Source organism: Anguilla anguilla, chromosome 6 (genome assembly GCF_013347855.1).
Source record: "Anguilla anguilla isolate fAngAng1 chromosome 6, fAngAng1.pri, whole genome shotgun sequence".
NCBI classification, from domain to species: domain Eukaryota; kingdom Metazoa; phylum Chordata; class Actinopteri; order Anguilliformes; family Anguillidae; genus Anguilla; species Anguilla anguilla.
Genome location: NC_049206.1, coordinates 57,939,376 through 57,951,754, shown reverse-complemented (window position 1 = coordinate 57,951,754; position 12,379 = coordinate 57,939,376). Strand labels below are relative to the sequence as shown.

Sequence of the window (12,379 nt, the reverse complement as noted above, 5' to 3'; positions counted from 1 at the left end):
GTGGTTCACTGTGTTGGTAAATGATATTACAGTAAGTACAGTCATGGCATTGTGCCATTTTAAAAAATATATTTATATATATATATATACCCTCCACACTGGTGCCAGGGTTTCAAAGGTTTTCTGGAATAATCCGAACAGCTTCTGCTGCGACTTCATTTCAGCAGCTTTAGAAATGGAAAACCGCGTGCCAGTTGGCCATTAACCGTCCCCAGGAGATGTTCTGCAAGTGTAATTAGCTCCCATTACAACCGAACTTTTACCTCGTAAAAAACAGTTCATTTTATCCCACGGCTCAACAGGGTTTTTGTTCATCTTCCGAATGAAGCAACAGCTTTGACCTTGGATTGACCTTGAGATGACACTGATCAAGTGCTTACTGAGTGGAAAGAGCCTTGATGTGCCACTTCTGGACTCATTTCGCTCTCGTTTGGGACTAAGTGAATGAACGGGTATAACTTTCACTACAGCTGATAAATAAACAGTAAACAGATAAAATATTTGCGTGGATATTTGCAGTGTGAACTCATCAGAACGATCCGTATAAATCCAATGCAGCACTGCGTTACCTTTAACCTTTAAGCTTAACTTTAAAGCTGAGGTATCATTTCCTCTCAGCATCCCTTCTTAAAAAAATGTATTTAAAAAAAAATAAAAAATAGCTAGTTAATTAATATTACATTTGTGAATGGATTACTAAACGGTTTCTCATTTGTTGACCAGTTCACATTGACACGAGGAATAACTGACATAGCATGCCTTTCCACTGTTCCACTGACTCTGCCGAACTCTCTCCTTCTCTCTCTTTCTCTTATCCTCTCTCTCTCCCTCCCTCTTTGTTAATCTCCCTCTCTTTCCCCCTCTCAGTTTCTCTCTCTCTCTCGCTCTTTCTTTATTTCTTGCCCTCTCCCCTTGTTTCTCTCTCTTTTCCTCTGTTTCTCTCTCTCCCTCTATCTGTTTCACTGTCTTTATTTCTTGCCCTCTCTACCCCCCTCCCTCCCTTTCTCACATACCGCTTGGCACACTGTCCCCACTTGAAATCAGTCCATTTCCAAACATATGAAGCAGCCCTTTTCCAGTCTTGAATATTTTTTTCTGCCAACCTCAATAAGTCAATGCTTGAAGTACTGGTGCAGTCCTTAAAAAAAACCAAAAAAAACTACAATAACCATGAGGCAGCAAAACGTACCAGCGCGACCACGGCGGAAACCGTCAGGAGATTCACAGCACGTGTGAAAGTGGGCGGAGACTCACACAAAGTGGGCGGAGGTTCACACAAAGTGGGTGGAGACTATCGCCACGTGGGGCGGAGACTCACACCATGTGGGCGGAGACTTGCGAGGTCGTCGTGGCGGCCAGGCTGCCCAGGCCCAAAGTCCTCGAGTCGAAGAGGTTCTGCTGTCCGCCGCCACTGAGCATGTGCAGACCGTCCACGGGGGAGAGCATCTGCCTGTCCGTCATGGTGCCGCTGGGGGAGGAGCCCAGGAAAGCGCCCTGCGAGGAGACGATCTTCTCTGGGCTGGCGGCCAGCCGGGGGGACGTGGAGAAGTTGTATCCGTACAGGCCGTAGGGGTTGTGCAGCCGGAAGCCGTTGTACGTTCCCTGGTGGCCCTGGTTGACCGCGAAGGCGTTGCCGGGGGAGCCGGGCAGGACGTACTGCAGCTGGGGGGCCGGCATGCCGGGGATCTGGAGCTGGAGGCCGGCCTGGGGGCAGCCGAAGGCCTCACCGCCGTCGCCCCCGCCGCCGCCGCCGCCCCCCGTCGCCGTGGCGACGCTCCCGCCATAGGAGACGGCAGTCCGCGGGGCGGGGAAGCCGCTGCCGTCGCCGGGGCCGGCCAGGCGGCTGTAGGTCTCGGCCAGGGCGCTGCCGTAGCGGTTGAGGGCCAGGCCGGGCCGGCCGCAGGCCGAGTAGTCAGCGGGGCCCAGGCCGCAGAGCTGGCCCCCGGCGGGGCCCAGGTGGAAGGCCGGGGAGGCGCAGGGCGAGGAGGAGAGCAGGGAGTGCGCCGACGTCATGCCGCCCGGACCCGACTGCAGGAGGCCGTGAGACCCCGGGGCGCCTGGGCGGGAGGACACGACTTTAACCCCCAAACGTTCAGATTGCACACAGGTATGCAACACACAGGTAAGCAAACACACAGGTAAACAGATACACAACACACAGGTATGCAACACACAGGTAAACAGATACACAACACACCGGTATGCAACACACAGGTAAACAGATACACAACACACAGGTACGCAAACACACAGGCACACAAATACACAACACACAGGTGCACACTTACAGCTCACTATGCTGTACACGATACACAAAATCTGCATCTTTAACTCCCAAATGTTCAGTTTGCACACAGGTATGCAACACACAGGTAAACAGATACACAGCATCCTATACACAATTACACAAATACACAACACCCTACACACAGGTACACAAATACAGAACACACAGGTGCACACTTACAGCTAGCTCAACTGTACTCTATACACAAAATCTGCATCTTTAACACCTCAAATGTTCTCAGATTGCAGACAGGCACACATATACACACGCCCATCCAAACAGGTCAACATTCTACACACAGGTGCACACAGCTACACAATACACAAATATGCACCTTTAACCCCTCAGCTCTACAATGCACAAGTGCACAAATACAATTCTCAGCAAACAAGCACAAAATATGCGTTGTTAACCTCCTCCACCGCCCCCCGCCCCCCCCACCCCCAAACCGTCTCAGTCAACTCTATTACACAGCCAAACAAATATGCACACCTGTCAAAGTCATTCTAGTTAACACTCAACACACAAGTTCACAAATACGCATCCTTAAACACTTAGACAACCATCTCAGATAACACTGGGAGCTGTGCTGCGTTCACAAACACACAGTCTTCAGGTCCCTGACCCATCCCAGCTAACTACTACACACCGGCACACATATGAATATAAAACAAAAAATAAAAATTTCTTGAACTATTCATAACCTGTTTATTGTGTACACTATGGTAGGTACAATTCCATATCATGTCAGCAACAGCCCAGCTCTTTGAAGAAGTAAGCAAATGTGCATTACGACATTACTGAGTGCTCGACAAGTGCATTTTCCAGAAACAAGGCAAGAATGACAGGCCAGGAAGAGGCCATTTGGCGTGAATTATCCTTTAGAAGGAAAGCTGACACCGTAGCACGCTACACAGTTAGTCCGAGACGTCTTCTGCGTCAGGGTGGAAGTGACGCACTTTGAACCTCCGGTTACACCGAGCAACACGGAATCTGTTCAAACGAACATTCCGGAATCCGTTCAAACTGTTCACTGATTTTAATAACGGATCGTTTTTTAAAAAATGATCGCCCCATCAAAAATATGACGAAAATTAAAGAAATATTAGGCATTTCTGCACATTTCTCTTTCTGTGCTGGACAAACAAACCTCATTACCACGTATTCTTAACACTGAATGAATGAAAATAAAATTTCTAAACATATGTTGGCATGCACATTTCCAAGAGCCAGGTTAACTCAGCCACAACGTGCATGTCTTGAGTGAGCATGTCACGCACACTGACGTTAAAATAGTCATTCTGTTTGCGGGGGACGGACATACCTTGCTTAGCCATTCCAGGGATGTCTTCAAATGTCAGAGTTCTTAGAGACGGTCTCCAGAATGCGTAGGACTCCACCAGAGCTTCCAGCCCCATCCTAAAGGAAAAGAACAAACCCGTTGGAATTTTTTTTGGTGCTAACCAGTCTAACCAGAAAAAAGTGTAAATGTATAGTATTTGTGAAGGTCATTGCAGCCGTTAAGGGGGGGGGGACCTTTGGGCATTTCATGATGTCATGCCAAAGATATGAACAATGAACAATGTTACATAAGCTCAGTTATATTATTTTTTCTTGTACTACACTATAAGGTGTCAGAGGGGGTTTGTGTGTGTGTGTGGGGGGGGGGGGGGGGGATGTTAGTAATTCAGTTATTTATGAAAAGTCTTGTTTTTGGGACCAGGAATATGAAATGAACTGGCATCCCATTGGTTACGACTAAGAGGGCATTCCCAAGCTTCTCGGTTTTGGTAGATGTCCAGCGACCAAATGACCAGCACCCACACCCGGCCAAAATCAGGATCAAATGTGACAGCTGCACCCAGACTGGCAGCAAGGGTCCGGGGAAATGAAAAACACTAAATTTTGGGGACTGCCAACGTTCTGCTCTGATATAATTGCTTTCACACTGGTTTTACTGAGGGATCACAGCCATTTTGCAGGAAGCCATAGTAAAATATTTATTAGGTGGACTTGAGCCGGGGGGAAAAAAAAAAAACAAAAAAAAAAAAACTTCTTTTTCAGCAGTAATAGAAGTTTTTTTTTTTTTAACTTCCAGTTACCATGGAGATAAAAGTTGCCTCCTGGAGGGGTGCAGCTGAGGTGATAATTTATACAAGATGCCTCGAATGTTTTCCTTTTCCGTTTTTATCACCGGCCTGGTTTGTGCTATCAAGTGGCGCAGTTTATTTAGCAAACTGCTTAACTTTTCCTGTAATATTTAAAGGGGGATTTATTTTTTTTTTGTACCTTCCTGGGTTAAATTTTTTATAGGGGTCAAACGTGATGGGGACTTTCTGCGGGTATGAAACCCTATTCTACACCACATAAATTCTCCCGAAAACCCCACCCCCTAGGGAGGATTATGCAAAAGCCAGCCCTTAATGATTTCAGTCAAATTACCTCGGGGAGCAACAGTTTCAGGACAGTAATGATTTTATAACGATGCTGGTTTTATTTATCTTTTTCATATTTGTTTTATCTTTGCTTGCTGGAATATGTTTGTGTACGTGAGCGGCAAGATGACCTCGTACAGGCCTCTGCAGGAACTATTCCCTTCATCCCTAAAAAGGACAATAAGCCTTTTCATATTACAAACACATTAACAGAGCAACGTTCCAGCTGAGATTTCACTGCAGAACTAATATTGTATTTGTGAATAATTATCTACTTAGGAATAATAGCACTCCACCCTAGTAGTTTTGTTAAATATGTCGTTTACATCTTTGAGAAAAAAAGAGCGAACGTGTCTGGTGGCAACCATAATAAAATAAGGAAGAATAAAAAAATGACTGGTATAAATCAGTGTGCAGTCTCTTTTGGTCAATTATTATTCAGAAATAAATGTGAAATAAATTGGTTATTCTACTTAAAAATATGTAACATCCTTCAGTTTGGAAATACTCCATCTGGTTTTCTGTTTCTGGACTAAAGAATGAGACGTTGAAAACAGCCAGTTTGTCAGCGGCAGAAAATCTCATGTGTGAATACACTTCTTTCCAATATTCTGTCTGAACTATAAACCGCGTGTGCATTAATTGTACTTACAATGAGCCAGACATGATCTGTAATGTGATAACGGAGTGTAGCACAGTGGGTAAGGAACTGGACTTGTAACCAAAAGGTCGCAGGTTCGATTCCCGGGTAGGACACTGCCCTTGTACGCTTGAGCAAGGTACTTAACCGAAATTGCTTCAGTATATATCCAGTTGTATAAATGGATACAATGTAAAATGCTAGCTAGCTGTGTAAGTCGCTCTGGATAAGAGCGTCTGCTAAATGCCTGTAATGTAATGTAATAACGGCCATGGCTAATGAAACATCCTGTCCATAGATACATAAACATTTCAGCAAAACGATCAGACTTACTGAAATAGTAAAACATATTTTGCACACCATGAAGTACGGTGCTCCTGTACCAGGCTAATAAAGATGAAAACATTCATTAAATTATTTTACCACACTTCAAAATTAAAAGGGTTGTCCTTAAGCTTACCTATTTCGTCCAGAGTCCCGAAATCCTTTCGCAAACGGATTTCTGTCTATTTTCAACCTTGTGATCTGCAAGGGGGAAAAAATTCTTATAACATGGAATCTTGGAATGTGGGATTTTGTAATGTGGAATTTTGGTATACGCAATTTTGACTCCCTCATCATGACTGTTCAAGTACAATAGCATATACATAATAATTTAATGTGATGCATACAAATAATCAAAAATGACTCAAAAACTAAAGTAATTAAACATGAATAAATTAACTACATTCACATATTGCATTTCATATGAATTGCAAAGTAACACATTCCATAATGCAGGACTATTTAACCTGAAAAACAATGTAAAATTTAAAAGGTTTTTTTTTAAAATAGAAACATTTTTTTAAAACTTGGAACAAAGCATACAGACTCTGGCAAAGGAAAATTTTGCCATTAATTCATAAACAAGAATTTTGTTTTATGTAAAAGATGAAATGATGCATGGTTATATTTCTCTGGTTTATACACAGTTTGTAACTGTGCTTATTTCAACTTTAACCAAAACATTACCAGATAATAAATGCATTTTTTTTGGGAGATTAGTTATCCTGAACTTTAAATGTTCCTTCCGTTCCTTATCCGACTGGATAAATAAAGTTGCAGGGAAAACATGAAGGGGAAAGACGCCAGATGTTTAGTGCCATTATCCACAGTTAATTCCTAAGAAAATTGAGGTTGCACCATAAAACCCAAAAGTTCAGTTTCCTCAGATGGTTTGAGGACGCCAAATGCCTTGAACCATTCGAGCAGGGCAATTTAATCTGTTCAAATTGTTCCGGGGTATTGAACTTCTAAGTTAAAATCATTTTAACTCTTCTTATTTGGGTTCGGACGATGATCTTTAAAGTAGCGACAACTCAGTTCAGTACGAGAGGCAGTTTAACAGCGTGAATCTTTTCCGTGATGATTTACTTACGTTTTTTGCACTGTAGGATAAACAAATCGCAAACGACTTGTTGCGTAGACGTCTCCAAGGCGCAGCAGAACATGCTTTGCGCAGTAACGAAAAAGACTTGCGATAATAGCCTTGCGATAGGAAGAATTAGAGATTTCGCTAAAGATCAACACTTGTCTCGTTCCACCTGCGTGAGGTCAAAATTACGGAGACAGTCGACGCACCCCAAGTCTGATCCGATAACAGCCATCTGTACACGGGCGATTCTGAAAGTGTCTGAAAGGTAGCCAGCCTAACCCTTGGCAATCTGGAAAATATTGTGTAGAAGTGGTCGAAGTCGGAAGACAACACCGTTTGCGCCGAACCGAAGCAGCAGTGCACCCAAACGCGCCCAAGGAAATCCATACAGGGCCTACTGCTAATCATCATCTGAATTGTCGTTCTCAGTTCGGTTTATACGCCGCCTTAATTTAACAAATAACACACGCAACCCGTTCCTCATTGAAGCTTGTTGTAATATTACACAAGAGCCCAAACGTCTCCCTTTTTGTAAAAAAAAAAAAAGAAAAAAAAAGAAAAAGAAAAAAGACTTGTCACCATATAAAACGCTGTAAACTTGAGGCCTACGGTGTTCCCACACAGTCGTTTGCGGTCCGGTTGTTTTGCTGGGGGAGTCCTGTTAAGCGCGTGAACGTGCATTTACTAGCGGTTATTAGAAAGTTACCTGTTGATTCTGGTATGCTGTTACTGTAGTAAAAACGGTTTCCGGAAAGGAGAAAGCCTTCACTCCGTCTCCGACCGGGACGGCCTTCGCCGGAGAGAGATCCTCTCCACACTCCTTGCGGATAATATGCACCCTTGGCTGATACTTGTGCATTGAATGCAGGATTATCTGGAACGAGAATTGCAAAGTGTTTTCAATAGGGCTTGCACAAACGGCGATTGTTGTTGTTACCTCCATAAACCACATATGGTGTACCTTTTACAGTCCAAATACCAGTACAAACCAGTCTGCCTGAGTGTGTTTTGTGTTTTCTATTTCGAAAGCCATTTTACGTGCTTTTAAAAATATGTAGTTCTGCGAACGGACTTTTTCAGATGACAATTGTTTTCTTTTCCACATATGTCTCTGGGCTTCCTTTCACTCTGGGTCAGGGGATAACAGTTTTTCGTCCCCTAATTTTATCAGTAACCTGCTTTTCACAAAATTTAAGCTGTTCAGGGCTTTGTGGGCAGTGGAAAAAGTGAGAAAGTCGTATAACAAATAGCCCATATTACCTGCTGTTAAACAATAAACATCACAGTTACTATTACTTATTACGAAACGGAATTTGGTGCAATCAATTATGAGGCTAAATATACTCAAATAAAATATATACATAATACTGACATCATTTTACAGAAGCTGTTATGCAGACTGATTTCTAGAAATACTTTGACATTAAGTATGACAAATATATTCAGTATTATTCTCTTTTATGAACTAATATTAATAATAACGTGGTGTTAATGGTACACGTACATGTCCTTGGTCGTCCAGTTCGTTGTTGGTGAGTTTCAATTTGTCGAAGCTGATGACTTGTCGCATCCACGTCTCTCCGGAGGCCGGGGAGTCCGGATGGATGTATACTCTCGGAGGCACGGGCGAGTCCGCGTTTCCGGCTACCATCCACTTTGAACTGTGATACACGTACCTTCGCCGGAAAATAAAGACGGTAAATAATGTAACGTGTGCGTTTCTGCACAAATTACGCACTTGCGCATAAACTACTTAATTTAGGTTATCCCTACAGGTAGCATAAATTAGGCTACGTAACAATCTCAGGTCACACACTGAGCGTCAAACATGCCTAAAGATAAAATATGCAATGCAACTAAATTACAGATAATTGTTTTAGCCTATTTTGCTGACCTTTATAACCGCCAAAAAGCATCTACCCGAATAACTACCAAATTACTAAATCCTAAAAACAGGATTATGCAATGGAAAATAAAATCATCGTATTCGAATGTGTGCTCATTCTTGATTTACCTGTAACGCTTGTTGTCCACTGGGATGATGTCCATTGCGATGTAATACTGCTGATGCGGATCCAAACCAGAGATCTTCACGCGCATAGCTGGAAACATCCGCCTGCCACAGAAAAATAAGCGAAGCCTAGATTTTGAACGTCTGTTTTTGGTATTCCCCCAAAAGACAGTGCCACGATACAGTGCTTTCGTGCGGGCCTATTTTGAAAAACTTGGAATATAAATACCACGTATTAATGTCTAGAGTACAAATACGACATAACGATTTGGCAGGGTTGCTTGGGCCTGTTATGCGCAAAGCGCGGTACTGATACATTTGTAGCCACACCGCAACCCGAGGAGTTCTGTTTGTTATTATCAAGTATATTGTAAACTGAGACCAGATAGGAAATAGTGCCTTAATATCATAGTTTACTTTAAGGTTTTAGTAAGAAGTACGAAATAGACAAATTGGGTTAAGAATGGAAACTGAAAAAGTAGACCACCATTGCCAAAAATAAATAGAATGCATCAAAACCATATATTAAATTTTATAAATGACATCTATCGACCACATTGTTTCAGTGAAACATTTACTTCGATTTAACAGAGCAATTAATATATGTACTGTCTACATAGACTGTCTACATCCTGCATAATGCTGTTCTAGAGAAATGAAAGGAATAGCCATTACAATTAAACAGAACTAAAATGTAGAAGTGCTAAAACCAATCGACGAAAAATAAATATACACATAGTATGTGATGAGCGAATTTAGTCTTACCTTCCAGCTTTTGTGATGATCATCTCCGTTCCGATCTCGTGGAATCGTTTCCACAAGTCCGAGCCCTGGAGGTCCACGCGCATCTCTTCCGCAGGCCCCGACCCAGCCTGGGCCGCGATGACAGGAGCGGAGCACTGCGAGGAGGGCCGCGGGCTGTCTGACAACACGTCCTCGCAATCTGCTGCAGAGAGCAGGGAGTACAGTGGCTTTATTATTATTATTATTATTATTATTACTATTATTATTATTATTATTGTTATTACTATTATTATTAGGCCAGTTATTCAGTAATGGACAAGGATGTCCATATGCGCTCCTCGAAAGCCCTGCATTGTGTACGTTAGGTTACCTCAACAGTGATTATTTTTATTTTTTGAAACGAGGAAAGAACATTTTGGCATGTTTAAGCTGTACATTATAAGAACTACGGGCTACAAATACACTTTTTTTAAAGTCTGACTGTTCGCGTCACGTCCGATAGCCCCATAATTTGTAGGATAATTTATCATTCGGCATTTCTGCGAAGCCATGGAGCGGAGGTCGAAGGGCAAATAGACTCAAATAACTCCGTGACAGATTACACGTTGAAAAATAAGCACAGCGGTATTAGTTAGTACCGTCCTCCAGGGTTTCCAGTGAACCCTTTTGTCATTGTGAATCAAGAAAGAGACATATATCGACGTATTGTTTTTTATCTTGGCAAAATTTAAAGCCTTAGTGGACAGTGTTTTTCCATTCACAGGTGTCGAGTTGAAAGTAGAAATAATCTGTATTGTAGCACACTAAGTTCTTATGCATTTCAGTCTTACCGTAATGATAGCAACACCAAGTAACTTGTTCAGCGATTTTATTCGTCATGGAATCAGCTGTCAAATTTATTGGTCAAGTAACCAAATGTATCGACTTACAGGCACGATGTAATGTACCATATTTAGATATCATTTCATTTAAACTGTGGGACTATTGCCAGTTGAAGTGAAGGTAATAGTAGCCTACGTAGCTCAAGTGCCGATATAATATCCTGAAATGACGTTTTTCTACAACATTTAATTTGGACTGCTGTAATTTATACTGCGTACCAAAACTGACACAAAAATGACAACCGACCTCACTCATATAAAATGCAAATGAACTAGACGTATTGCTATAATTACTAATAATCCTGTATTATTATTATTATTATTATTATTATTATTATTATTATTGAGTACTAGCTAGTGGTAGTAGTAGTAGCAGTAGTTGTAGTTGAATAAGATTAATCGTCAATACGGACTTATAGTGATATAAAGGCGTATGAAATAAACTTTAAACATTCCCTAAATCACGCTGAGCTGTAGCCTACTTACGGGACCCATCACTTGCACAGTCTATGTCGCAACTTCGGTCGGCGGTACACGTCCTGTCCGCTTTGTGTCGCGGACTCTCACTTTGATTCGATAATTCAGTCACTTCCTCGAGGCAGTTTTCGCCATCCTCTTCCAACTTTCTTTTCTTTTCCGCTCCAATGAGCGCTTCCACCGAGAACGCGTGAGCTTTCAAACTCATCGTGCACGGCGATCGCCTTTTCTCTGCCATTCCACGATCCAGAAAGCGCAAGGAATCGTCGCGTCGAGAGGAAGAAAAAAGTTCACTTAAAAGTGCATCCGCGGAACTTGTTCGGTCTTCAGAACTTTCGAGTAGAGACCTCACTTTGCGCGCTACTGGCGGCTGAAAACTGACATTGGATTGCAGGCGCTATAAATGGCCAAAAAAGAAGAGTCCAACTATTTTAAATTGTTGCCTGGATCTGTCGGCACTTGCAGACGGAGAGGCAGTGGATGGGATTTGTTAAAGTGTCAATAACCAGGAACAGAGAGGGAGGGCAGAGACATGTCAATCACCGCACACTCCAGCCAATGGGAAAGCTCGGCTTCTCCTCCTCGCGGTGACCGCGCTGCCTTATATGGTAAAGGGGGCATGGCGAATGAATCATCGCCACAGTGCTGAGCTCCAGTCATTCTAAAACATTGCGATCATTTTCACACCGTGGTTTCAGATGCTTTGCATATTTACCCATTACCCCTCTGATAGTCTACACCACTGGCAAACTGTATGTTGAAATGTATCAACATGTAATTATAAATACATACATACCACAAAAAAATGAAAATGGATTTCATTAATCAGCAACATGGGAAATCAATAAACGCTTTCTATGACCTATTGCACTAAGTACATCGACAAGACTTTCCAGCTGCCTTGTTTTGGAATATAAATGAATGCCATTTAATGAATAATGATCTATTTTCACAATGTGAAATTATTATTAAAATAAAGTGACGCGTTAGCAAATGTTTGATTTTGACATTTAATATTAAGATTGGAGATAAACCGCTTATTATTTAATTGAACAAATGATTGAATTTGGATGACATGCAATATATTACGTTTCTAGATACTTTTTTAAGATTTCCTTTGCCATTTAAAATGTGTAAACGAGCCGACGGCCATTTCCAGTAGGCCTATCAAATACATCCTACAGTATGTGCGCCCAGACACGCGGACCCCTAAAAATAAACACCAAGGAAACGAATCTCAAGGAGCCCGTTAGTTTTCGTTCCCTCGATCGCCATTTCAGCCAAAGTAAAACCAAGTAAAACTGGACCATACATTTTTTTGACTAAACCATTTAAATAATTTGCTGCCTAAATGACTATAACGTGTCTGCATAATTTTTGTACAAATTTTCTGGAAGCATAATGGACGGCTAATGCATATGCTTATGTACATTTTGTGATGTTTCTGCCGGTCATATTATAAAGTCGTACGTATATGACATTAAGACAAT

At 42.1% G+C, this 12,379-nt stretch overlaps 1 protein-coding gene across 1 annotated transcript; it reads right to left on the bottom strand.

Annotated features, from left to right (window-relative positions):
* Positions 1 to 934: 934 nt before the first annotated feature.
* tbx18 (T-box transcription factor 18) lies at positions 935 to 11,368 on the bottom strand. The gene is made up of 8 exons (XM_035421325.1): positions 10,899 to 11,368; positions 9,553 to 9,733; positions 8,791 to 8,892; positions 8,281 to 8,452; positions 7,483 to 7,650; positions 5,823 to 5,887; positions 3,612 to 3,706; positions 935 to 2,057 (listed from the first exon to the last, which is right to left on the bottom strand). The coding sequence occupies exons 1-8, from the start codon at positions 11,125 to 11,127 to the stop codon at positions 1,315 to 1,317; spliced, it is 1,755 nt and encodes a 584-aa protein (XP_035277216.1). The 5' UTR covers positions 11,128 to 11,368; the 3' UTR covers positions 935 to 1,314.
* Positions 11,369 to 12,379: the final 1,011 nt, after the last annotated feature.